At 41.5% G+C, this 27,938-nt stretch overlaps 1 protein-coding gene across 4 annotated transcripts; it reads left to right on the top strand.

Annotated features, from left to right (window-relative positions):
• The first annotated feature begins 92 nt into the window (after positions 1–92).
• On the top strand, positions 93–27,897 carry slc7a1a (solute carrier family 7 member 1a). 4 transcript variants are annotated; one of them, XM_035435194.1, is made up of 12 exons: positions 93–843; positions 11,014–11,440; positions 12,169–12,327; positions 12,621–12,789; positions 14,370–14,503; positions 15,888–16,110; positions 16,986–17,125; positions 20,240–20,342; positions 20,448–20,653; positions 21,275–21,426; positions 22,602–22,710; positions 24,042–24,232. In XM_035435194.1, exons 2-12 carry the CDS (start codon positions 11,071–11,073, stop codon positions 24,230–24,232), a joined length of 1,956 nt encoding a protein of 651 aa, XP_035291085.1. In that variant the 5' UTR covers positions 93–843; positions 11,014–11,070. The 4 variants fall into 4 exon arrangements, with proteins under 4 accessions (XP_035291085.1, XP_035291086.1, XP_035291088.1 ...); XM_035435195.1 differs by lacking the exon at positions 93–843 and adding an exon at positions 2,040–2,433; XM_035435197.1 differs by lacking the exon at positions 93–843 and having other exon boundaries at positions 11,071–11,440; positions 24,042–27,897.
• The last annotated feature ends 41 nt before the right edge of the window (positions 27,898–27,938 follow it).

Below are 27,938 nucleotides of genomic sequence, written 5' to 3'. Positions count from 1 at the left end.
AATTATGCTTAGTGGTATTCTGATCCCAGTTACGTCAGTATAGTATTTTAAGCGGAAGTCTTCCGTCACGCGTGTAATGCATAAGAATGATTTTTACTCATGATTTGATTTAATATTTCCACGGGGGAATACAATACGGATATTTGTCATGTTTTTCATAGTTCATGCACAGCACCGAACAAAATATTTTGAGCGCATCTCAGATTTTATTGGCATATTTCTATATTGTTCTAATTCTTTCGTCTCGTATTTCTGAAGGCGTTTATCCAGCTGACCATTTTATAACGTGTTACAACCGGTTACAATAGAAATGTATCCTTATGAACAGTTCCAATAACGTTAGCCACAAAATTTAAAGTACCAGTTCACATTTCGACGAAATCTTTCCTTGATTTGCCCAATTATTGTTTTGAAATATCGTTTTCGTAAACTGCAGTTTTAACTGTTAAGCGATTAAATATCGCTGCGTCACCTAATAGTTATATAAAATGGTTGTTTATAGTGTTTTTTCATAGCCTACACTATGCGATATCAAATTAGCGTCATAATTTAAAGTTTCGGTTGTGCGATGTGGGTGTATGCAGTAGCCTACAGTATTTCGACTTTAGTCAACGAATGGCACTGATCGGGCGGAGTCCGGGCGTGTGTAGCCTACTCTGATCTGCAATTTGACACCGTTCCTACCTTGCATCACAACGTGGCTCCCCTCACCACCTGTCAAGAAAGCTATTTAATTTGGGCTTGGAGAGGAGTCTGACACAATCTGTGCTGTATGACCACTGTAACGTGGCGAACTCGTCCTATTTTCAGCTTTATTTCATGTATCTAGACAGTTCATCCGAGGTAAGACTTGCCTATCTTTCTTCCGTTTTCAAAATTGCCGCGCTTTGTAGCCGATTGTGCTATTTAGATCAATTTTAGGGCACGCGGGGTAAATTTTTGACCGTTGGTGTGTATTCTTAACAACTGCATTTTGCGATTTTAACGTTTGTAACGAGTTGGGCGTAAAACGAGCCAGTGAACAGCGCGCACATGGTTCGCCGAAGCGGATCCATTTTAAAGCTGATGCAACTTGGCACAGGAGTCAAACGTCAGATGGAAGGAATTGCAGCCTCGTGTTAGCAAATAATGATTTTTGAAATCGCGTGTAATAAGTCATCAACCTTTACAGTTACAGTGATTTTTATTGAATCTGTATGAGGTTATCATACAGGTTCCGGTGAAGTGATGCACCTTTTGATGCGGCTTGATTGGGTGATTCATAAGCTTTTCCTTATAAGTACAGTAATGTGCTGTGCAGGATACACAATGACGGAGAACTTGGAAGTAGACTGGAAAAAAGATTTTAACTCTTTAGTTTCTTTGCGTGTAGCACCTTGGCCACAAATAACGAATCTTCCGAGAGTATGAACTACTATGAAACATACATAACTGTGCGGCTTTTTTTTTTGATAGGGTTGTACTGTAAAATGACTACGTTTAAGCTATTTTACTGAACAAATTGAGACAGCGCGACTTAGCACCCTAGCCGTAGTGTACTTATATTATTGTCACTGGTATAGGTCTGCCATTTCGTATGTTTGAAAGGTCATGTAATGTAGACTATATTCCATTGTGTAATGGTGTAATCTGGCTAGTAATTGGCAGGATCCAATATACCAGTTAGCTAAATCCTTACTATATTTTACAATGTACTATGCAAATCGTAGTGCTTTCTGGTAGAATCATTTTAATTATTAGGCTACTTGGAAACAAATAGGGATGTGGGAGTGAAACCTTGAAAGATTTGAGAGTATAGTTCTGTGTTTTACAGTGGTGTATATTTACTTGTGCATTAGGATGACATACAGTACCTCATTTTGGTTGATGACATAAAGGGACTTGGTTGACTAACTTCCATGAGCCTTAGGCTAATTTGCACAGCAGGATTTTTGTTGTTTTGTGGGGGGGGGGGGGGGGGGGGTTCTTGGGGGCCGGTCTTCTCCAACTAAATTGTTTGTGTTTTACAGCCAGTTCTGTGCGGTTTGGCTCGTGACTCTTATTCAGGTGCCCAATTCAAATCAGGTGTCTTAGTGCTGGTCTAAAACAAAAACCTCCACCCACACCGACCATTTTACGGTAAGATTGGACACACTTGTTTAATGTGCAAGAAACACATTGCAGTCTTTGTGTAGAGAAGACGATGCAGAGAATTAAAAAACTGTGGAGTGAGTGTTTCCTGTATGAATACTCTGCTCAACTGTGGTATTACTGTTCATTTGATTCTTACATTATTATCTGACAGCCAAACTCTGTGGTCATTATTGTTATATTTAAATTTTTATTTGTGCAGATGAGTCTCAATGTTTAACTGGGACAGCACTCCGAGCCGACCCTTGATTTTGAACACATTACCCTAAGGTTTTATCTTCTCGCTCACCACGACTGCCAATGGTATGTGTAGCCTATGTGTCACCAGTATTATAGAAGCTGCAGAGCAGCCCATAATATTTTGAAGTAACAGATGAGTATCCAGTCAAGACATTAATACCACTGTGTAAATTGATAGGTTTCCCTCTTCATCATTGGTGCCTTTGTAACTGTGCCTTGTGCATTGCCTGAACAGGGGTTTAGAATCTTGCTATTTGTTTACATTGTGGTTTAGGTAAGTTTGTACTCATTCATGCTGGCAAGTGGGAACATGTGATATGTATTTCATTTCTCAGATTGCTATGCAAATATAGCCTAAATATCAAGTACCATATGTCAGTTTGATAATTATATTCTTGCCTTATAATCATGAATGATGTTATGAACTTTCCATGAGCTTTTACAAGCTACTGCCTACGAGCTAAGGTTGCTAATCTTGGTCAATGGTGTTTCTCATTAGAAATGAGCCTGCTAATGTGGAAGCTTTGTGGAAGCTGCTTAGTTATCATTAACTGTTAGCCTACTTCATTCCTTTCTGGCTTTGTGTGTTGAGCACTGGAGAAAACGTTGCTTAATATGAAATGAGCAATGCAGAGATTAGAACTACGAAATGATAGCATCAGTCCAGTCTGTTCTCTTAATGGCTTGCAGTCACAAAAGTCTGCGCTTAGCTTCAAAGGGGGGTACTCGATGATGATATTCAATAAAAATGAAAGGCCTATTTTTTGCTATTTTCCCTTTGACATGCAACAACACAACAAAAGATCTGTGGGTGTTTCAGGGATTTGGCCAGGTCCCTCCCTATCAGTTTGCTTTTCTGCAACCGCAATGCGTGCACAACTGTTGTGACGTAAACGTCCATCCATCCATCTGTAAACGTGACATACACCCCAAATAGTACTACAAACTACATCTAATTGCAAAACTACCAAGAACTTCAACAATGGGATGGTTGCCCAGTTGCATTCTAAAATCTAATGCGATTTAAGTTCTGAATTTAAGTGATACCATTTAAAAGCTTTTTCCCTTTTTATCCAAAGTTTGGAAAACTTATTGCCAACCGTAGGCTTGCCCCATCACTGCAGTCTCTTCCAGCAATTCATAAGGGCTTGAAAATTAAAACATATTTTACAATATACAAAATAAATTATTTCCATTTTTATTAAATAATTGAATGCAATTCACTTATGGTTATCAGTTTGTATAAGCACACATATCATATAATGAAATATTAATCATGAAAAAATTGTTTTAAGCAGGTGTACTCAAACTTTTGACTTTCAAGTAGCCTATATCATGCAGTGCAAGTGATATTTTAGAATCAGGTCAAATTATACAATTTTGCCTGATCACTTCAACAGTCAAAACTAGAATTATGAAGAAAGGCTTGTGTGTGCGTGCGTGCAAAGCGAAGTGGTACATGCGAAAGCATGTGAACTAAGCGTTACACTGACTATTGTGGTACTCAAAATATTTTCCTAAGGTTGGCAGGTCTGCATTCCCCATGAAGCTGCCACAGTTGTCATTGACACGGTCTATACACATTGCACACTTCAATCATCAGGAGCATTGACTTCTTATAATTTGGCTAAGCTTGGAATGCAGGTACTGTTTAGTGGCCCATAGAAGGGTATGGCAAGAATTAGCCTATTGCGTACACCAGCCAAAGACCTTCCAGGTTGTTTTGTTTCAATTAAAATAAGTTGAGCTTATTTCTGTGTGCCGTGCCTCTTTTTGAGGTTCTGATGTTGAGGAAGGTCACCGATAGTAGGAACTCACAGGTGTGAATTAGGCAGCGACAGATAAGAGTTAACAAATCTGTGTTATGGTACTGGCTTTATAAACATTAAGCCTGTCATTATCTGTTGTTCTCCTTCAAGGCTCCTGCAAAAGACCTTACTAGGCAGGCAAGACCAGTCTGAAATTCCTAGTTTGTTACTTCCATCTCTGGACTGGGGGTAGTGGGTAGTAAGAGCATTTTACTGAGACCTAAAACATCTAGAAACAGGAGTATGTGCTGGTGTGTCCTTTATGTATATTGTAGACTTAACAGTCACTTGTTTTTCAGGTGACATGCAGCAGCATTAAGTGTTCCCGAATGTATTGATAGTAATGGAAAAAAATATCATGAGGTGGATTTGTCATTTTCTTTTTGGCTCCAGTCCAGGCAGTGTTCCTGTCCTTTGTGGCGATGCCAGTGCTTGTCTTTGAGAATATTTATAGACACGGATAAACAACCTGGCCTCAAGTCATCATCTCCTCCTTAATATTGTTGGTTCATTGGAACTTACCATGAACTTAGCAGATGGTACAAGACAGCTGTATACACTTTTTGCAGCTGTATATTTGCTGAAGCAAATCAGGTTGAGCACTTGGAAAGTGCATGTGAAAGATTGTCAATGGCCAGTTTGTCTCTGCTGTGCCAGAGCCTAGTTCACATTAAGAATGTGCACCCCGTGACTGGGAGACAGGAGGGTTGTGCCTCCTCTGCCCACCTACTTAATTTAACAGGGCAATGTCCAGAGCAGGAGTATACAGGCCAACCCAGTCTTTGCCCCTAGGATGCATCCCAATACTGTAAAAATGTATCCTCCTTTCCTCCACTACCACTTCATCTCCGATTTTTGTGTCCTCCATCCCGCCAATGTCCCAACGTGTGTAGTGGGTTTCAACTCCTCGTCTCCTCCCAGCAATCGATACATCGATGTATCCTACCACAGAAGTCTTTTCACGTTTCTGGGTGATATCGTGGTGCTCACGCCCACAGAGATCGAAAGACCATCCCACAGAATCTGACACTATCGAAACTTTAGAAAGTGGAGATGGCGGAGAACTTGCCATGAATTTCCCCTATTCTGCAAGATATTTAACCTAAATTGTGTATGCTTCAGTGGGTTATTATCATGTTCTTATCACTCAGCAACCTGTCCGAAGGCTAGATTGCCTACAAATAATAAAATTTGGCCATTTAAGACAGGGAAGAAGGTTTATTTGCTTGTGCATAACTGTTGCTGTGACTCCCTATGTGTGTGCCAAAAAATGAACTTCTGAGAATTGTTTGTACTGTTCATTAAATTGTACTTAACTATCAGGTAGCCTATACGTATCAGGCTATCACATTTAATGTGGCTGTCCACAGTTCACATTACTGGCAACTGTGCTGTGTTTGAAAATCCTCGACTGTACCAGCTTCAGGCAGTGGCACACTTGCGCCTCTTCCACTACACATCCTATCTCTCTGTCTCCTCACTCACAGCTGGGCCTGCAGCCTCTCTTCCACTACACACCCTATCTCTCTGTGTCCTTACTCACAGCTGGGCCTGCTGCTTCCCTCAGCATCCTCACTTGCTGCCTTTCCCTACACTTTGCACTAGCACAACCACCCTAATTGCACAAAATAGTGTCTATTATTGTAAAATATCAATATATTTTATTTGCATCACATTAAAGCCACTATAGCTACATAGAATTTATTTTTATTGGCCCTGTCCATTGATGAAAAAATAATTATGTACGGCGCTTTTCACGCTGTATATAACCACATAAGTTACGGGCTTTAAAGTAGTTGATGCCTGATAATATCCAAACTGCCTCGATTTCAAGACAATAGTTTTCATCAGTTTGAATGAAAGTAGAAGCCAGCTGACTATTAACATTACCGCTGTTACTACTGTATAACAATAACGTTATGGTAGCCTACCTGTGGTGCAGTTTCTCCTTCCTAGCCTTTTTAAAGAAGAATGTTTCCAAACACAGCTCTGCCAAAAGCGAAAAGTTTAACGCTTTCATTAGCTAACCTAACGTTAGCTGTTGACTTCTGTAGTCTTACTTCGCAGTATTTCTTTGGGCAGAGGACACGTTCTTTTGAAGAAACGATGCAAAACAACGGCTAAATTGTACTAATTTAGAAAAAAGCTATTTCGCTATTTCGTTACCTGGCACAGATGAGCGCCCAATTGCCCAAATTATGTTCGCGTTCATGCTCCACGTGTGCCCGCTATGCGCTACAAGAGGAAGGGGGCAGCTCGCGCAGTTGAAGTATGCCGTGTTGCTTAAAATAAACAACGAAATACGGAATAATCTTTTTGGGCGGGGGATATCTGTTTATAATAATTAAATGTGGGAACACTGATGAATTCATTTATTCAACTAACTGTTTCAAAAGACGTATTTATAACAAATTGGATTTCAGATGTGACAGTGGAAAATGACATTTCTGTGTGAACACTACCATATAAACATTGGGAAACAATATGAAGCACCAAATTAGTTTTACTAATCTGCGGAAATGTTTCTGAATTAGCTTCATGTGAGACGCAATAAACTGGCAATAGGATATGGGCTGTAACAGCTGTATGACATTAGTGTTCTCTATGTTCAGACACTGGGCACTTTGGGATTCTGGAATTACAGTTAATTGCCATGTTTGTATATGCTATGAGATGTTTACTTTGATCGAATGTTGCTGATTACATATTAATTAATGTCTCGACGCAAACCGCAATGTCAGGTACGTGTTTGTATGCTGCATATGCAACTACTTGTACTAATACAAGATATTTTGCAGCTTTAAGTGGGCTGACCATTAGTAAGATCTGTGAATGGCTACGGGATTGTTGTGGGCTCAGCATCAGTCAAAGTTATGATAGGGCCATTTCATCAATAGACGACATCAACTTTGATGACGGAGAAGCAGATAGGCTGTCCCAATTGTCTTCACGCCTCCTTGTTCTCTCCTTTCCACCATATACTTCCACGAAGGAGCCAAGTTGTTGTGGGGGAGTGGAGAACAGGAAGTGAGGAGTGAAAAGTAATGGGACACACTTGGACACACTCCTAGTCTGGTGTGCCGCATCACGATTGAGCAAACCTTGTTTCACCCCACCTACCCCGGAGCAAGGAATGTCAAATGTCATCAAGTGGTGTGTGAGGGAACCACTCGCAAGCCCTTGACCTAAATAAGAGCGAAGCGGTACTCTGACTGACTTCACCATTTCAGGACTACTACATCTACTTCATTAGAAGTGGCTAAGCACAACATTTATTTTTAAAAAGCATGATAAATGGCCTCTGTGTTTGGGAGGGTGTGATGTAGCTCCAAAAAAACTCAAATTGATCTGGAGCTAGGCAGAATATCTCTTGTGTGTTTTAACATTTACAGTGACCTTTATATCAAGGCTGGCTCCTCTCTATGTTTCTGCCCACTTGCTGCCAGTGTATACGTGATTGTGGAATGGTCTGCTGAAGGCCCCCTTACAGGGACAAGACGTTCCCAATTGAAGCACACTAGCTCAGCAGTGCTGAGAAGCAGTCAGCACCCTGAAAGATTAATATAAAAGTAACTAGCTCATAGGACTATAAAGTTTTATTACAATGTAGGCATTTTTGGAGCATAATTAATGTACCACCGCATGAATTATGGTGAGCAGGAATAGTTACAGACACAGTATGCGTCCGCCCAGGCTTCAAGTGAAAAATGTCCTGAATTAGGCCTAGCTGCTGATTTCACAGGCTGCGTACTCAGACGTTAGCCTAAGTTGGTTGGCTGATGTCCTGATAATCGCCTGGAAGGTGCATTCTGAAAGTCTGGGTGTGCTGTTGCAAGAGTGAAAACCCAGGAAGAGTGAGAGTGATAGCATTGAGTTTGCAGTGGCTGTCATAGTTGCCTGGAATAGCAGAGCCATATGACGCCTCAACATTCTATTTGTAGGCCAGAGGTCTAAATGGACTGCGCTTACAGGGGTGTCTGAAGAATACTGTTCAGTGATAGGTCCTTTCTCTGTACAGGTGAAGCTGTGGTGAGTTCTGTGCGTATGTGAACCTTCATATACTGTATATGGCAGCCGTGTGCTTCTGTGGAAGTGTTGGTAATGATTTAGTTATACAACATATTTAACATGAGTGCTGTAGCTTGTAGATGTCCTTCTTTGTTGTGTTGCAATGTGTACAAATATGTACCAACAAACCCATCATTTTAGTGGCGAAAATATATTTGTCTTCTCAGAAATGTTTGTCTCTGAGATACTTCATTGCGCATACGTTTTTGAAGCACGCTGACTGCATCAGGTTGCTGTTGTACAGTTTGTTTGATGAGATTCAATTTTCACATGCAAGAGCTTTTCCTCTTTCTTAATTGCTGTGCCACTCCTGGTTCATGCATGGGCATATTGTTTGAGAGTGCTCAGCTTGGCATAATTGGTGAGTTTGCAGAATTGTAATGAAAAGCCACCATTGTGGGTGACCTACTTGTGCAGAGCTCCAACACTATTAAGAAGTGAATAACTGGCCCCACATGTTTTTACTGTTCAGCATTATCCAGTATTTCAGTTCTAATGCGGTCTTAAGCTCATTTTAACGAACTTCCACTTCTGATAATTAATGAGGGTGACTTTGAGCCAGGGTTATTAGGAAGCCTTTCATAGTACCAACATAATTTATTTTGAGGCTGCAAAATAGATGCTCATTCAGTTTGGCTTAAGTGCAGAGGTGAGAAATGGGCCTAAATGTTCATTTGTACTCTTGCTCATCAGTTCCATGACAGAGTGTCAACGACATGTAATCAACGTCCTGGCGTGTGACCGGGCAGGAGGCAGGGAAAGCAAGCGTATGTCCTGAAAAGAGGTTATTGCCCCCTGACTGTGGAACTTTCCACTGAGGGGTGGCGTGAGAGGAAGTGGGGTTCTGTGGGTCCCTTTGGCTTGCCACTGTGGGACTTAATGTTTGGAAGACAGCCAAGCACTGGGTCATGGAATGTGGCTGTGTAATATGTCTCCTTTCGGGTCTTCATCATCAAGGATATTTAACCGCTTTTGCTCAGGATTGACATACACATGCTTGTGTCACAGTTTTATCTGTCACGGCTACATGCACATGGTAGGAGAAAAGCTGTGGCAAATATAAATGGGTAACACTGGACTGTCATACAGTTTTATACCTCTGCATACCACATTTCTAATTCAGTTTTTTCTTGTGGTATTTCTTTCGCTTGTCTCACCAAGCCTCCCAGGTACGGTACCACTTGTGGTCACACATTATGGATTTCTGTGTGCATTACACGATTCCAGTGAAGCTGGTGAAACGTCACTGATCCTATCTATTGATCTGCTCCAAGCTGCCCATGAAGCGCAGTGAGTTTCGATGGGTCACGGAGGCAGGAGGTTACTTGTGCCAAGCATACTGTATGCTAATCTGCTGACACTTTACAGATCAGACTGTTCTGCCAGTTATGTCAGGCTGTCCCTGGTCAAACAGTACAGGACTGTTGATTGTGCCTTTATGAAGGCTACAGTATGTAAAAGTCCCGTAGATCTCTCTCACTTCGCGCTGTGCTAAAAAAGAAAAGAACTGCTCCTCGCTGGCTTGTCTGTGTGCTCTGGCTGTGCGTTACCTTGTTAGGACGGTTGGTCCCGGAGCAAGTTAATGTGCGGATTTGTGTGCATCACAGTGGGGAACTCCATACTAGTGGTGGCAGCAGCGCATGGAATGCTGCATCTTTGGAACGCAGGACATTTCAAAACCTGCGTTTTACTGTAATTCACTTGCATTCTGATAAAAATAACCGTTTTTTCTATAATATGCCAAATCGTAACAATGGCAAAATAAATGTATAGCTTTATTATGACACTTGTAACAGAAGTGGGATGAAATAAACAAATGTTTTGGCATTCTGAACAAAAAAAAACATTGAAAGGCCAACAATTGCTATAAAAAAACTAGATTTTTTACTTAGGAAATCTCTAGTGACAAACATTAATAAACTCATGTACAAGACAGCACCTTTAGTGATCACATTGTAGTAACATTGCCACAGCGGGCATGAAAAATGTAGTCATATAATTCTAGCTTTCTATTTTTTTGATGGTTTGTTGCAGAGGAGGTAACATATCACAAACTAATTCAGAACGCACTTCTTTATACATAGGTTATGCAACATACTACTGGCCTTCTTCTCTACTGTGTTTTGGCTCCATTTTTCTGCATAAAAAACTGGGAATCCTGCGTTAACGCGATTGACATAAAAATAAAACATGTAAACAATAAAGAGACAATGGGCTTTCTTAAATTATTCTTTTTTAAATGTTTTATTCAACCTTTATTTACCCAGGGTAGGTTCGCTGAGCACGGATGCTCTTTTGCCGCAACGCCCTGCTTCACACTCATACACATTCACACCGTGGAGCTGCCCAGTACAACCACAATCCTGCCACTGAGCAGCTCCACTGGAGGGAGAGAACATTTTTTTAGCCAATTAAATCAGGGGATGATTAGGTGGCAAGTTTTTGTTTTTACTTACTTTTATTCTTAAAAATGTTCCTACGAAAAACCAATATGGGATTCATGACACATGTGCAGACCTTTGTTTTATTTCATGCGTAATCCTGTTCATGTGATTAGCATAAGGGAACAGCCATGAATAAGTACAGATACAAAAAAAGATGAACGCCAAAATGTTTGTGGAAACGTTCTTACATACAGTTTACGATCAAATGTGATTGTACGCATGTTTCGTGAATGAGCCCCAATGCCAATTTGTGTGTGTGTCGTCAGCAAGCAGTACGATTACAGATCCCAATCACAGTTTCTTCAATTTTTGTTTCTTCCCAGGCTTCTTTGTCCTGTGACCTCTGACCTTTTACCTACGACCTTAGCGAGAGCTGGGCCATGGCTCTGAAGAAGCTGGTGAGGTTTGGGAAACAGCTCCTGCGGGTGAAGGTGGTGGACTGTAACGCGGAGGAATCGCGCCTGGCCCGCTGCCTCAACACCTTCGATCTCGTGGCCTTGGGTGTGGGCAGCACGCTTGGCGCCGGGGTGTACGTGCTGGCGGGGGCGGTGGCGCGTGAGAATGCCGGGCCCGCCATCGTCCTCTCCTTCTTCATCGCCGCGCTGGCGTCCGTGCTGGCGGGGCTGTGCTATGCAGAATTCGGGGCGCGTGTCCCCAAGACGGGGTCGGCGTACCTGTACAGCTACGTGACAGTGGGCGAACTCTGGGCCTTCATCACTGGCTGGAACCTCATCTTGTCTTACGTCATAGGTGAGATTAACATACAACGTACAGTGGCACTGACATGAAGCAAGGAGGGCAGTCCTCCAGGGCATGGGCTCTGTTCAAATTCTCTGGTTCATCTGGACAGTTTACAAGTCTTAATGACTGACCAAAATAAGGAAGCGGCACAGTGGTCCAAAATGTTTGCCGATTAATTCATAATAGTTCTTCATAGGATTTTTTTTAAAGAAAGGTTTAATAATTATAATAAAATGTCACATGTTAATGGTTCCATGTTCAACTAATCTGCATTAACAAGTTCTAATGATGGTCTCATGGTACACATATGAATCATCCTTTTGCATTTTACCTCATACATGACTGTTTAAATGTAGGGGAACGACTGACTGGAGCCCTATATGAAGTACTTGTCAGTGTATAGCCTTTCAGCATAGATGGTCATATTATAGGCTGTAGGAATTTTTTAAACAGGGCAAGAAGGAAAGATGCAGCTAAATGAAAAGATTTTATTGGTCGCACTCACAAGCCTTGGGCATATTGGAAGTCGTAAAGTACATGTCTGTTAACTGCACCCAAGTGTATTTAAGGAGTAGCCTAACAGACATCCCTTGTACAACAGAATGCCCTGCCAAAAACTGTTTAGGGAACGATGATAACTTTACAAAGATTTATGATTTAATGAAACTTAAAGTATTTTTTCTCCCAGTTGCTGCTTCTGATTTTGTGACATGGTGTTTTTTATTTTTACGTGTAAGGTACATCCAGTGTGGCCCGAGCGTGGAGTGCCACATTTGACGAACTTATTGGGAGGCAGATCGAGCAGTTTTGTCATAAATACATGAGCATGAAGGCCCCGGGTATCCTGGCTGAGTACCCTGATGTGTTCGCTGTTTTGATTATCCTCACCCTGACAGGTGATTACGCCATGGTGTCATTCTCATGCAGTCTGTGCAGAGAGTAATGTTGTGAACAAGGGAAAAGGCTGATTCATAAGTTTTTGTCAAAAACGTACAAATTAATAAGCCATGTCCTACATGGCCAACAAACTTGAGCATGTTTTAAAAAGTGGGAAAGTCTAAAGGTGAACTCGACAATGTTGTCGTAATAGGTCGAAATGTTGAGGAAAGTCTCATTGTGATTCAGAATTCCTTTCGGCTCTTAACAGTTAACTTTACAAAATTAACAAAATTTGGGTCTCCCGCTCCAGGCTTGCTGGCCTTTGGTGTGAAGGAGTCAGCCATGGTCAACAAGGTGTTCACCTGTATCAACGTGCTGGTGCTGCTGTTCATGGTCATTTCTGGCCTGGTGAAGGGAACACTGAAGAACTGGCACTTGGTGCCTGAGGACATCCTCAACGGCACCAACGCCTCCCTCAAGTGAGCAGCCGAAGCTGATTTAACACATGTAACACATTCAGAACATATCAGGGTTCCAAGCATGTAGTAGTTGCTGAATTCTTTCTTTCTTTTTCTCCAATAAAAGTATCTGTAGCTCAGAAACTGTAAGTACTAGTGTAACCATTTTCAACAGGTGGGCTGCTATGGCCCCCCTCTACCCAGGGAAGGTATCACACGTATTGGCCAGGTGGCAGCACTATAATGCAACATTTTGGCCCATAACTTTCACACCACCAGTCAAATTGATGCTTGATTTCATAAACACAGTTCTACAACTTACTCATTGGGCCTACCGTGCCACGTCATCTTTATTTACCACAATTTTGTAACAGTTTTTCCCTCTGGCTTTTTTTATTATTTGCATCAAAGTTGGAATACAGCTTTAGGAGACTGAGTTACACATGCATACTATAAATCAGCCTAATCGCGTGAACCGTTTGGACGCTATTAACAATTTAATTTTTTTTTTAAAGATTGTGGCAAACTACATAATTGGCCAGAATTCCTTGGCAGCAAGTTTGACCATCATGAAATGTGGTAGATACGTTAGCCTAAGTGGTTTAACTTATAAACCAATGTTTCATTTAAAATGACCTTTAAAAACCACAAGTTAATGGGAATTTCATTAGTTAGGAAATTCCCATTAACTTGTTAAAATCTTAAAACATTGGCCTAGTGAGCTGCAGTTTACAGGATGTGTTGGCTGAAGTGAGACAAATCATTTGTACACTGGTACCCACCACTGATTCTGAAGCTGAGCCACTCTGTTTAAGCAAAAAAGGATTGGGATCCCACAGTGTAGTTCTCCTAAACCGTAGGCTATGGATAAAAATCTGCATGATTTTTAAAATCCTTCTACGTTCAAATATACAGAAAGTATAATGATACATTGAAAACTGGGCATACATTGTACCAAAATGCCCAGCTGCAATTGATCAGATGAACTGACGCTTTCACTATACTTTCATCAATCTTCATTAAACTGAAGACTTATTATATTGGAAGTCTCAAGATGACTGTAAAAATATTCTTTCTGAGACGTTCAACATGCAGTAGCTTGGACTCTCATGACACTCCACCCCTTATAACCTCCTCAACCTTCCAATGCATTAGTCAGGGGAGAGGCCTAGGGGATATGGATCAGGCCTTTGCAATTCCTGGTTGTTGGTTCAGATCGCAATGCAGCCATTTCCAAGACATAAGCAGTCAGCTACCAAGATGCTCACAACACCTTCGCTTATTTGTCTAATTTGTCTGTGTTCCATGATGTTTTGACTTGACATGTGCTTGGTAGGTCTAACTTCAGGATGTGCGTGTGCTCCATTTTCTAAGTCTTGCCAGTGTCATCAAGGAAACCTAAATCAAACATGAAATATAATTCAAAGGCCAGTTAGATATTCAATAGAGGATAAATGCTCATTAATTAATCAGCAGTGTTTCTTCGGGAAAGAGAAATACATGACCGTGGCATTGTTCTCAGGAAAAAATAGGTTACCCAAACCTAAGATGTCTGAAGTTTACCCTGTCAGTAGAGTAAATGTTCTCTCTGCCTATATCAGTGGGTCGGATCCATTGCCGCTGAAGGAGAGCCTGGGCCTGGGAGGATTCATGCCCTTTGGGTTCACGGGGGTCCTGTCAGGCGCGGCCACGTGCTTCTATGCCTTCGTGGGGTTCGACTGCATCGCCACCACAGGTGAGTAAGGAGGAGACCGTCGAACGCACGCTGGCCCCTCACACGCGCGTAACCCTGTCCCTCTTAAGAGCAAACCTGCAGCCCAGCACAGAGGCCCTTCTCACAACAGGCGACCGTTTTTGTTTTTATGCATCCCGTTGGCACTGGGAACAAGGTCAAGCCAGCAACAGATAACTGCCGTTATCAGGTGGTGTTTTTTTGTTGTTTGTCATTGCTTATAGAGTAGGTGTGAAGCAAGCTGTAGAAGCGTGTGAGGTTTACTCTCTGCCTCTGTCCCCGTCCACTAAACCTTGGTTCATGGACTTAGCTCAATACCTAGTGCCCGTTTATTATTAGTTTATTCCTTGCTTTCATAGATAATTTTCCCCTTTCCTGTCAGCTGAATCACTCCCCCCGTTCCAATCGCTGTGATTGGCCCGAGGGTTTGAGCTCATGCTCAAACGTGTGTCTCAGTCTATCTGGGCACGCCTTTCTCTCAGTGCTCTATCTATAGCTTCACAGAGGCCGTACAGAGGAGAAATAGCCTCCCTCCTCCCCCAATACCCCCCACAGACTTCAGTGGCTTGTAAATCAATGGGAAAGGGAGAGGAACAGGGGTGTCAGTTCCATAGTGCCGCCTGTTCGCTTCCATAGTGCTGTCCAGCTGGCTGGAGCTGACTACCCATGACCTTTCCACCCAGGTCAATTCAGGACTTTGTTTCTGGAGTTTTTTTCTCCTTTCAGTTTCTATCAGTTAAGTTTAACGTGGAATCTCGCTGTCATCATGGTAATAATTATTCTAAAAGAAAAAACAATGCAATTTTATTGCAATTTGTGCTTATAATTCATGGAAATCACACAAAAAGTACTTTCAGACAATGTTCTTAGATCTAGTCTGAAACATCCCTTTACAGTGCAAGAATTTTAGTGTAAAAGGAACATTTCACACATAGTTTATAGACAAATGCGTGTTGATTTTTAAAAACTTTTGGGCTGCTTGGATCCCTTAGAGTGTGTGAACAGGATGCATAGCCTTTTGTCTAAACATACTGCAAACATATTGCTAAATAGTTGCTTGCTTTTTTTTGTAAAATGATAGGAAGAATTTTTTCCAGTCTCATAATGTTCTCAAATGGAATTCAGCAATTGCCACCAAGGGGGAAATAAAGACAGCTTTTTCTTCAAAGGCTAAGGGTTTCACTTGAGAAATCCACACAGTAATGATTACTCTGTGCTGCATCATAGAATGTATTCAGCCATCGGTTTCCCACAAAATGCTGAAGATAACTGACAAAAATTCTTGTTCAAGTGCTGCCTGTGCTAGCACCGGATAGATTAGAGTGAAGTGACCTTTGACCCTTCTGTACTTTGAGCTTCCTGTCCTGTGTTCTATACTGTGTACTAGGTGAAGAGGTGAAGAACCCTCAGAAGGCCATTCCCATCGGGATCGTGGCATCCCTCTTGATCTGCTTCGTGGCGTATTTTGGCGTGTCAGCCGCCCTCACAATGATGATGCCCTACTACATGCTGGACAAAAACAGCCCCTTACCTGTGGCTTTCAAGTACGTGGGCTGGGAGGGGGCAACCTACGCCGTGGCAGTGGGCTCCCTGTGTGCGCTGTCTACAAGGTAAGCTGCCTTCCGCTGGTTCCCTCTGGCCTGTGATGGCTCACATGCAGGTGTGTGTTTGTGTGCAAGATCGTCTCTGTGCTTCTGTATTCCGTCAGTGGTAGACAGGGAAGTGGCAGTAGATTAATATTCTGAGCTCTGGGATCACACAACCTCGTTCAGATTAGCTCTTAACTCAGTATTGGCACAGAAGCCATTTGCATTGTTGCGGAGAAGAAACATTCCTTAATTGTGATTGCAGTCCTTAATTGTCAGTAAATGTTTTTTTTTTGTCTTCTAGCAAAATCCTGCTCTGGGAGAATAGTAAATATCATTTTGTTAGTACAGCTTAATATATAATATGGAAATCAACATAATTTTAAGTAGAAATGTTTCACATTCCAGTTACAAAATATGTCTGTGTGTGTTTGTGTGTGTGTGTGTGTGTGGAATTTTCACCTCACTGCTGTGGCAGGTGGTTTTTTTTTGATGTTCTTTGGGACTTTGCTTGGGCAAGAGTCTGTAGTCTGTTTATGAGGACCACTCAACCCTGGCCCCTAGAGGTGTGCCTGGAGGCCGCAGCCTCAATTACACTGCAGTCACCTGATCCAATTTTGCTTCTACTCACGTGGTTCTGCGGGAGCATTAACGGTTTAAAAAGAGCTCGAAATCCTGTTGGATAGCAGCTATCGAGGACTAGGGTTGAGTAGCCACTGCTTTGGCCAATGTGGGATTGTGACTACTTGGGCCTTTGTCCAGCTGGTGGTGTTAATCGCTGATTCTTCTGTCTTCTGTTTGGTTTTGTGTTTTAGGCTGTTTCTGCTGTGTGTTTGACGCCACTCTCTCCCCGTTCACCGACTCGCATGGCATGGCTTATTCTCTCTCCCACATGCTAGCTTGCTCGGGGCCATGTTCCCAATGCCCAGGGTCATCTGGGCCATGGCAGAGGACGGCCTGCTCTTCAAATTTATGGCCGAAATCAACCCGAGAACCAAAACCCCTTTAACTGCTACTTTAACATCGGGCATTGTAGCAGGTGAGGCTGGGATTTAATAGTACTAACGTGTGGTGGCTTTTTGGTTCCCTCCAGGTTGTTTCCTCAAACATGGTCTCAGCACGCACCTGCTTCTGGCGTACCTGGTCAAAACTGTACCTTACAAACAGTGTTGGGGGAATCCCATTGGGCAACAATAAACTGTTTTATTTATTATTATTGGTACACAGAAATGACATTTCACAGCATCACAACTAACCGGTCTTAAATAAGGGGAAGAGTACACTCGGAGCTGCGGTTGAAACCAAACTAGTCTGACCGTACCATAACGGTCTTTGTTTTTTGCTGATTTTTTTTTTTTTTGTTTGTTTTGTTTTGTTTTGTTTTTGTGCATTATACATCTGTACCCTTACCCTCCCCCCCCATTACTCCACTTCCCAACCTCCCTTCACCCCTTGCGTAGTCTCCTGGGTTCCATGTTTCCCCTCCCCCGAATTATCTTTGCCATGGCCAGAGACGGCCTGCTCTTCTCATTTCTGGGGCGAGTGAGCGAGAGGAAGACGCCCATCATCTCCACCATGGCGGCGGGGTTAATGTCTGGTAAGCTCGGGCATGTGCAGTGAGCTCGTCAGTAAGTGGTGCTTTGGACAGTGTGAAATATCGGCGGCCATATTGGGGACAGTGTTGACAGTGGGGAGGCTTTCTTCAGTGAGACTCGACCAAAGAACTGCATTGTTCTTGTTATGTTACTGCTTTTGTACCAAGATATGAATACATGAATATTCCATACAAATGGTAACATTCAGCAACCAATCAACGGTGAAATTAGAACAAAAATAATCAATGCATTTGCTTCTGATTGGCTTAGACTTGTCGTGTAGACATGTCACAATTCCTGAGCTAACCAAGCTGTAATTACACTATAAACATCTTATAATTATACATGTTGGGTATGTGACGGTACGGGTGCTGGGACCCAGGCGCAGAGTGGAAAAAACACAAAACTCAAAGGGGAGAAAATTAACAAAGACTTTACTTACAGAAAGGCAAACACACGGAACAGAAAAGGACACGAAGGGCAAAAACACAAACTCAAAAAATCTAAATAAGGCAAACAAACAGGGAACAGAAAGGACACGAAGGGCAAAAACACAAACTCAAAAAATATCTAAATAAAACAGAAAACAAGAGGAACTCACAAACATGGGCAGGGCAGAACACAGGCAGGTAGCAGACAAGGGCAGGTCAAACAAAACACAAGTCAGAACAAACACAGGCAGGTACATACGCTTGAAACCAACAGATATCGGGAACAAACACAAGGAACCAGCACCCGAGTCAAGGGAACAGAGAACTTAAATAGACAGGGGTAACAAGACACAGGTGAACTCAAAAAACAATCGAACCAGAAGGAGGGGATAAGACAGGTGGGAACAATGATGGGATAACGAGACAATGAAACAATCATACAATTAACAGGGGGGGAGCAGGACACAAAACAGAAGTGCCGCCATCTGGCGGCCCAACAGGGGAAACACAGACAGGAAAACAGGACCATGACAGGGTAATAAATAGTGAGACTTTATATTGGCTCTTAAAACAAAAATTGTGGGAAATAATACAACATGGGTGTATATGATTTTATCTATTTATTAGCAAAAACTGTATGAAAGGCTTGTAGAACCTGTGGAGTGTTTGGTGGGTTGGGCTTGCATCAGACTTACTGTTCAACTGTCCAGGTATAAAACAGGAAGTAGCATATGTAGTTGTGCAATCATGCCTTGTTATGCTCTGTTAACATTGATATAAAATGTTAGCACTTAACATTAGACATAGGCCATGCCTTAGCACTTTTGCTGGATGATGTGAGGAAATCTTGTTTCATTTAAACTAAGCCAATATAATCAAAACAGTTTGCAAAGGAAAGTAGAGTCATATTCTAATGTGATCCCAATTTCCACCAGTTGAATGAATTATTATTCATCCGTGGTTGTGCCAGCCAATGGAATGCCAAGTCTTTGGAATGCAGGACATTTCAAAGTCTGGTTTTACACTAATACACTTTACACTTACTTAAAATCTAGACCTGCCATTAAAAGTATTGATCAAAATTGTACCAAGTTACATGAAAAATATTGGCTATCTTAGCTCACACAAATTAAACAAGCTGTATTCCAAAGCAATGCAATGTTTCCTAAATTGTTTCAAGTAATACTACATATTATTTGTGGGCCTGGAGCATTTGTGATAATGTAATCAAGCAGGAAAATGAAGAAGGAAAAAACACAAAATTCTTTAAGTTTGGTGCTTTTTGTGTGGACGTGTGAAGTTGTTTATGAATTTTGTCTGTTGAAATGGGGTCAGAAGGTACTGAAATTGATGTTTTTAATGACTGAGAGTCTCTGGTCATTGCAGTTATTTTTGTAGGAAACCATGAAAAGTGCCTCTGAAAAACTCTCGGTGCTGTATATCTCAATTTGCCATCTCAATTTCAGTCAGTGAAACATTCAAATGTTTTCAAAAATATTTTAATCTACAAACATTTCACAGATCTGAATTGTCTCCATTCATGTCTCAGACTGTACTATATACTTTTTTATGGGGTAAACCTGAACAAGGTCAGCCTAGTGACTATATCTGTATGGTTAAAGCATCTGTGTGTCTTGTGACCAAAATGTGTACCATGTCCTTGTTTTTTAGCATTTATGTGTTTTTTGTTTTGTTTTGGTGTGGGGTTACCTGTCAGTTGGGCTTGTGTCTTGTTTATGTCTGTTCTATAAGTTGGGTGTTGGGTCAGGATCAAAGCTGAAACATTTTTGGATTGCAGCAGGGTTTTTTTCCTCTGATATGGTGGGCCTTGTTTAATCAGTTGAATCTAGGTTTGCAGTTGTCTCATCTTATCTCTGCATACTGAATCATCACAACATGCTAATTTCTTACTGTGATTTTAATGTACTGCTTTGCGTATAGTTTTGAAGGACAGGCAACAACAATGTGGCTTAAGAGGACTACTCTGCAAAAACTGATTTCATTGAACTGTCTTGTTAATGGCTCCATATATGGGGAAAACCAATAAAATCATAACATTATTATTTTGCAGTGGCAAAATGTGGAACAACTCCAATAATCTTCAATGTTTTGTGTGACTTCTCACAGCGGTCATGGCCTTCCTCTTTGACCTCAAGGACCTGGTTGACCTCATGTCCATCGGAACACTGTTGGCCTACACCCTGGTGGCTGCCTGTGTCCTTGTGCTCAGGTATTTCCCCACACGCTGTACCGCACACACATTCCACCGTACAGTGCACTGAATACAAATCGCCGTGTTTTTTTTTTTTTTTTTTTTGATGTCTCTGTTGCGCAGGTACCAGCCGGAGCAGCCGAACCAGGCGTACCAGATGGCCAGCACGCAGGACGAGATCGAGCTGAGCGAGTCCATCGGCGCCCCCAGCACCAGCATGCTGCCCGGGGTGGAGGAACGCTTCAGTGCCAGGAACCTGCTCTTCCCGGCCAACACGGAGCCGTCCAACCTGTCTGGCTTCGCCGTCAACGTCTGCGCCGCCAGCCTAGGTACAGCGGTCACGTGATCACCACCAAATACGATCGTATTTGTATTGTTTCGGTCGAGGGAGGGAATTGTGCCTGTAGTTTTATTATGTATGTTTGTATGTACTGTATTTGTGTCTGAATTTGTAAGCAGGTGTACGTGTGTATGTATGTATATGTATTTATATGGTTTTTTTTTTTATGTGGACCCAACGAAGAATAGTTGTTGAATTGGCAATGACTAATGGGGATTCAAATAAACAATGAACAATGCAACAAAGCCCCTGCACAAAACACACATACCATATACCGTATGACGTAGTGTACATTCCCACCACTTATCGGTTTCTCTCTTCCCCTCTTGTTACAGACAAATTGAACACTGTCTCACTCTGTCGTCTCTTTCTCGCTCTTTTTTCTGATGGTGTTATTGCTCAGTTTTGGTTTTATTGTGGTTTGATTTGTTTCTGTTTAAATCTTTCTTGGCATTTTTTTCCCTTTTTAGTTTTTTTAGGAGCATTGTATTGGATTGAAAGTATATTGCTTACTGGTTTCTGTAAATTTGTTTTGCAGTGTTTTAATAAATGGGACATAAAAATCTAATCTCTCTCTCTCTCTCTCTCCCTCTCTCTCTCTCTCTCTCAGGATGCTTGATTCTGGTATTCTGTGTTCTGGCGGTTCATGGTGGGGTGGTGCTGTGGAACATGGCAGTGCTGAGCATCCTGGCCATAGCCTGCCTGTGTCTCACCCTCCTTATCTGGAGGCAACCTGAAAGCAAAACCAAACTGTCCTTCAAGGTCTGTCACACACATTTCTCACTTCATCCCTAGAATACAAACCTATGGCCCCTGAGCCAAAGCTGATGACCCTTAATTCTCTCATATCTTGCAGCTATGTCACCTGTTATGACTGACAGCATAATTTCCGTGTCTGAACAAATTCAGTGCTGCACAGACACACTCAAAGCTCCAAGTCACATGTCCAGCTGTGGCACTTCAGTCAGCTGGGCTGGCTGCTCATAAATAATTTGCTGTCCCCTTTGCTGAATGATGCGTTTTTCAGCCTCCTTAAGGTGCTGTTTTATTCGGTTGATGTAGGCCGGAGCATTTGCTCCATGGTGGCACTTAGCATTTTGTGGACACTGCACTAATTTAACTACAGGTAATCAGAGCACTAGGTACAACTTAGCCTGGAAAATTGGGAGGATTGTTGGACTGAATGGCCTGTTTTTTTCATCATGTTATGTTATGTTATGTTATGTTATGTTATGTTATGTTATGTTATGTTATGTTATGTTATGTTATGTTACGCTGTAAAAAAAAAGAAAAAAGAAAAGTTCAGAATACTTCATATTTCAAGGCAGCTCTCTGCACTAAAATTTGCAGTTTTGACCTTCATTAGTTCAGAAAACTCAATTTTCAGTTTTTCTAACAATGAAATTAAAGTTTTCTGAATAGAACATCTAATGAAATTTAGTTGGCAAAACTTACAACATCTAAGCTCAAAACGAAATAATTTAATTTCCAGCCCATGTCATCGTTTGCTGTGCTTAGATCCCTCATTACATTTCTGTTACCATTCATTCTAGCTTAACTATTACACCGGGCGGGCCAGAGGAGGATGGGCCCCCTCTATAGCCCGGGTCCTCCAAGATTTTTTCTCATTGGGGAGTTTATTCTCACCTCTGTTTGAGTGGTTTTCTAAATGGGGAGTTTATTAACTCTGTTGTCTGGCTTGTTCTTTTTTCTTTTTTTTTTCTTTTCACCCAATTTTCTTTTGCATTTTCACTGCAAAGCGTCTTTGTGACAGTATCTCTGTAAAAAGCACTATACAAATGAGATTGAATTGAATTAATCACAATTAGCATGTACAAGCTTTTTCAGACACAGCAGGAGAGTAAATGGAGCAGCACACAAGCTCTAAAGACATAGGGTTGACATCTTTCCGATGTTCCCCCTCCGTCTTCCTGCAGGTACCCCTTCTGCCCTTGCTCCCCGTGATCAGCATGTTCGTCAACGTGTACCTGATGATGCAGCTGGACAGGGGCACCTGGGTCAGATTCGCTTTCTGGATGGCCATAGGTACATCACACCTCACACTCCCTCTGATTTTGCTCGAGAGTTAGCAGGATGTTAGCAAAACTGAAGGCATACTATGCAGGATTTTTAAGCCTGTGTTTGCTGTCAAAGAAGTCTCCTCCTCCATCTTCAACCCTGCCCACTCACCCCCGAGTATCTGAGAAAATTGACTGATGCGTTAATTCATTAGACGCTATCAGTAAATTTCTCCCATCAATTACTCAGACTGATATTACCTACATTGTCCGGTCGGGACCACAAACCGGACATGTACAAATAATTTGAAAACCGGACCTACCGGTAAAAAAAAAAAAGACGTCTGGCAACCCTAGCTGGATAGCTAGAGGTAATGTTACTTACAGGTCCAACAGAAAAGAAGCCAACTTTTCATCGCTTTTCATCCCCTTGGCAAGCTTCAGCTGATGCCAGCAAGCAAAAGCAATTCCAGGGTTAGCTCTATATTGATGAACAAGCCCTGTCGGCTTGTCTTTTTGCTTCACTGTATCTGGGCCACTGCAGTGGCTAGCTAGCTACCAACAAACCGCAAATCTGATCCCAGACCACAGGCTCTGTAGCCACATCCACCCCTCCCCACACAGGAAAGAGCGCTATGCCCAGAAATGTCCCAGGCACATTTTAGAATGTAATTTGCATTGCATTTATTTAGCAGACGCTTTTATCCAAAGCGACGTACAAAAGTGCATATCAAGGTCATTGGAACAACTACAAAACACAGGTTAGATAATCAATATTCATTTTGTACAGTTATTCATAGCCAAGAACATAAAAGTTCAGTTCACACAGTGAACATTATTCTGACGTAACCTATGCTAAGTCAAACTAGGGGGCAATACAAGCTACAACATTAGGACCATAATACAAAGTACAATAAGTGCTGGAATGGAGGTACATGTAACATGAGTGGCATGAAAGAGGGGGATGAAAGTGAAATGATCCACGGAGTGGTGGCAGTTAGTCCAGGTACAGTCTGAAGAGATGCGTCTTCAGACCAAGGCGGAAGATGGTCAGAAGACGCAAATACAAGTAAAGATGCACAAATTCGGTGAAAGTGCGTAAAAACAGAGATTGTCAGTGCATCTTACTGTAGATATGCCTTAGCATGGTTATTTTATAATATTTTCAAGGTTAAAATCCTGCATACATAGTATGCCTTTAAATGAATGAATGCAAAATATTTCAGTCCGGTCACGGGAAAGCCGGGCACATATATCCACGGTGTGGATCAGCATTGTTGTGATGTCTTTCTTCAGTCGTCATCACTGAACACGAAAGGATGGAGGTTTTCTGATGTTTTCTTCGCATTCCCTCCCCAGGGTTTGTTATATACTTTGGCTATGGGATCCGACACAGTACAGAGGCCGCGCTGGCTCGCTCAGGCACCGAGGCCGACCTCAACGGGTACAAGCGGGCCTGCACGCTGAACGGGGACCCCATCGCCCCCGAAAAAGAGGCCTTCTTCAGCGGCGGGTGTGAAGCCGCAGAGGAGGACGATGGAGATTTGTGAGGATCCAGGGGCTTGCTGCTGTAACTGCCACCAGCTCAACGAACTGAGTTTAACGTCAACTGCGACGCTTGCATCATAGGCCTGGCATTTTTTCATTTTCATTATTTATAGAAAAAAAGCTGTCTTGCAAATGAAAGGGAACCCAGGCAAAGTAAGCTGTCTGGCCCATGAGAGCTCTTCACATAAATAAGGAGATGGGTGGGGTCTATTCTCCTGGCGCTTGTGGCTGCTAAATTGCCTGTGTGCTGCAGCACCCTGACAAGTGCTGTTGTTGGTGTCGCTTGTTTGTTTATATTTTCAGTTTGCAAGAACCCAAAAATGAAAGCACTACTTTTCTTTACTGTGTAGGGGGAGGTGGCTAGGGCCATTTTAAAACTGCAGCTTTTGCCAATTTTCTGATTTGTTTCTGTCTGATCTGGAGGTCAGCAGCTTTGAACAAAACACTCAGCTCCTGAGTTAGCGTTTATTTGGAGCATAATGGCTGCTGCAACCCATTGACTTTGTGGCATATGCTTTCTTGTGGAAGCTTTTAGCATTGCCCAGCTATCTGTTCAGTGGAGTTACATACCCCTTTTTGGGGTATGGGTGAGGTACTGACCTCCTTTTCTAGTGATCCTGAAATACTGCCACACTCAAGTGTATGAGTGACAATACCCTTTAGAGACACTTTGCTTTATAGCTCTTATTGCAATAATGTACAGTGCAGAATAAAATCTGAGAAAGAATTGTTTTAAAACGTGCAAAAAAGAAAAGAAAATGATCTGCCCATGCGATAGCTAGTTTGATTGCTCTAACAAACTGAGACATTCAAAAGAACCCAGGGTAGATGTGTTGACCTTAGAATGGAACTGAATAGCTTACAGACTCTGGTGGCCTCATAGAAAGGAGCCCAACAGTAGGATTCTGACAGGGTGAGCTGACAGTCCCTCTTTTATACAGACCTGTTTAATTTTAAACAGAAATTAATTAATATGATATGATATTGGTGAGTGTTCATTGGTTTCTGATCCTTGGAGACTCCCCCCACCTCCACAGGGTAATGGTTTGTTCCATAACTTAGGCTTACTTGTAATGTTGTTGGGAGGGGGGCTCTAAATTATAATTAAAGATAATAATATATTCCTCCACAAATTTATATTCTACAGATTTAATAAAGTATGTTTATGAAAACTGGTCACCACATTTTCATAGTCAGCTATCATACACTTCATGAGGGTGAGGGTATATATTAGTATTCTATTTTTTTTTACCAGAACTGAGAGAACTTGAAAAAAAAAAAAAGCCAACCCAACTTGAAAAATGTTGAGAGAGTAGCCCAGAAACCCTTTCACCCTCTTTTACAAAGATAATCATTAGTGCCACCTAGTGGTATAGCCCAAAGAGAGCCCCTGTTCTCAGGGAGTTGCTGAGATGATACAACATATTGAGAACAGTGCTGGATTCTGTCACTCAGTAAAGCCACACCACTTGGCTTGTGTTTTGTTGTTGCTGTTTTTGGAAAAAAGAACGTAACTTTTTTGTTTTTTCAAATCAATTCTTTCTCCAGTTGTGAAATGCCGAGTTGTAACAAAACAAAAAGCAATATCAGCCACTTTTCTCACTTCTCACTCTACAGTCCAGTTGAGTAAGCACCAGCATTGAGCCCGAGGTTGTTACATGTGCAGTTTGTGCAAGGGAGTTCCTGGTGCACAAGGCAGCAAACATGACCCAAATATGTTCCAAGTGTGTTGATTGTGTAGCAATTGTGGTTTGAACAGGCGCAGTGCTATATTTTCTCCACATTGTTGTAGAGGTCATTGTGGACTTGTTCTTTGGCTGGTTGAAAATCAAGGTAATTTACATCCCAAATGAAGATTCTTCTCTTAAATCTCCAGTGTCATGCTAGTAGTGTATACATTTCATTGATCAGGCTTCATGTGAAATTAGTAAAAATATGAATTAATTATTTGTGTATAAATATATCTTGCTATATGCACAAGACATTTTCTGTAAATAAAAATTTGTTTATATTTTCCTTGTGGTAAATTATTTGTAAATTACAAACATGCATTTTTTTTTTTTTTTTTTTTTTTAAAGCAGTTGTTTGTTAAATGTCTTGAGATTGTCAGTGCTGGTGAATGGTCTGTGTCGAACGAAGGTGTCAGAATCTAGTCCTGGAAGCCACAGTGTCCGCTGGACTTTGATGTGTTTGAGCGCCAGTGATCCCTTTAATCCGCGGATTGACTAAACAGTCCTCACGCCACGTTCTGAAGGCTTTAACTGGCTGCTATATGAAAGGAAATCATGAAAACGTGGCGACACTGACCCTCCACTGGACTGGAGTTTGGCACCCACCATTTGCTGAGCCTTGACTTGGTACTTTGTCGCGTACTGAATGTTCCATGTAAAAATAATACTTAGACTGTTTGTGTGAGTATTGTATAAAGTAACTGCATTTCTTACACAAACCTGGGATGCACCAGGTCCCTGAAGGTTTGTACCTTCACCCTTTTGCACTAGTGTAAGATAAAGTTGATGTGTGGTACGTACACCCATGCAACATGAGAAATATCTTATCTTGCAGGAAGGTTAGGATGTACCCCTGTACAATTCGCTGTGACATCTTTACTTTCACGTGTGCCTTGAATTTACATATCACAATTAGGTCTATTTTTCTAAGAAGAAATGTGTTCACTGCTTTTGCTGCTCTTGAAATATGCACACCTGCCAAAGCTTTTAGACACCCTGTTTACAAAGTAAATTTGTAGCCCACATGGCAATGTAGCTGACTGTGACACAACCGTCTCATTCAGTTCAGCATTCTGTAGTTTTGTACTTTTTGATGGAAACAGCAATATTTAACTAGTGATGTACCCAAGGAGAATATATCATGTTATTTGTATTTTTTTCAGAATACATGAAAGCAGCCTTGTTATGAGTGACTTTGGCTATAATGTCTAGCCCAATTCAGATTTTTTTTTTTTTTCAAATCTGATCTGTTTATGTCCATCTGTCTGCACTAGCTCATATAAGTGATTTGTATGTGTGCCCATGCGTTCAGACACGCTGCACTTTGAAATGCCTCTCAACTGCAAAATGAGAAGTTGTACGCAGGGAGAGAGATGTACGATGTAGAAAAAAGCACTTGAACGCAAAGAAATCCAATCAGTGTGTCGTCTTTGCACGTGTCACGTCTAGAGATTTGGAACTGAATCGCAATGTATTTTCGCTGTTTGTTCAATGGATGAAAATTTTTGTTCCATACCCGAGTCAGATCTCTGTCAGGCAATCATAACAGTCTAATCATTGTGTAAAGTGTATGTCATCTACATCAGTTTAAGTTTTACTCTGTTTTCTTGGACCATTTCTAATGTCATATCTTGGTGTCGTTGTATTTGTACATAATGCTTAGATAACACTTTACATTGGAGTGCTGCCTATATGTATATAAAATGAATTAATAATATGCCATAGGTCATATAATAACATATAGGCTCACGTATACGCCCTTTTATTATCATTAAGGAAAAATGTATGCTTTACAAGATATGTAAACAATTACCAATAAGTCATTTTTTAAAAATATATGGAACAAAATATTACTCAAAAGTAATTTTTCTGCAATGTAAATATCTGAAAGGTGTTACTTGTATGTAAGTGGTGCTGTAAATAAATTCTTTCCAAGATTTCTGATTTCACAACTGTTTTTTTTTTTTTTCAAATACAC

The sequence above is a fragment of the Anguilla anguilla genome, chromosome 9 (genome assembly GCF_013347855.1).
Source record: "Anguilla anguilla isolate fAngAng1 chromosome 9, fAngAng1.pri, whole genome shotgun sequence".
Taxonomy (NCBI): domain Eukaryota; kingdom Metazoa; phylum Chordata; class Actinopteri; order Anguilliformes; family Anguillidae; genus Anguilla; species Anguilla anguilla.
Note: the sequence above shows the minus strand (reverse complement) of the source record. Positions and strands in the feature narration are given on the sequence as shown.

Bases quoted from the DNA above. Each gene is read 5' to 3' on its own strand.
- slc7a1a (XM_035435197.1), top strand. From the start codon at position 11,071: ATGGCTCTGAAGAAGCTGGTGAGGTTTGGGAAACAGCTCCTGCGGGTG. The intron at 20,343-20,447 runs GTATTTCCCCAC...TCTGTTGCGCAG, and splicing joins GCCTGTGTCCTTGTGCTCAG to GTACCAGCCGGAGCAGCCGA. The intron at 22,711-24,041 runs GTACATCACACC...TTCCCTCCCCAG, and splicing joins CGCTTTCTGGATGGCCATAG to GGTTTGTTATATACTTTGGC.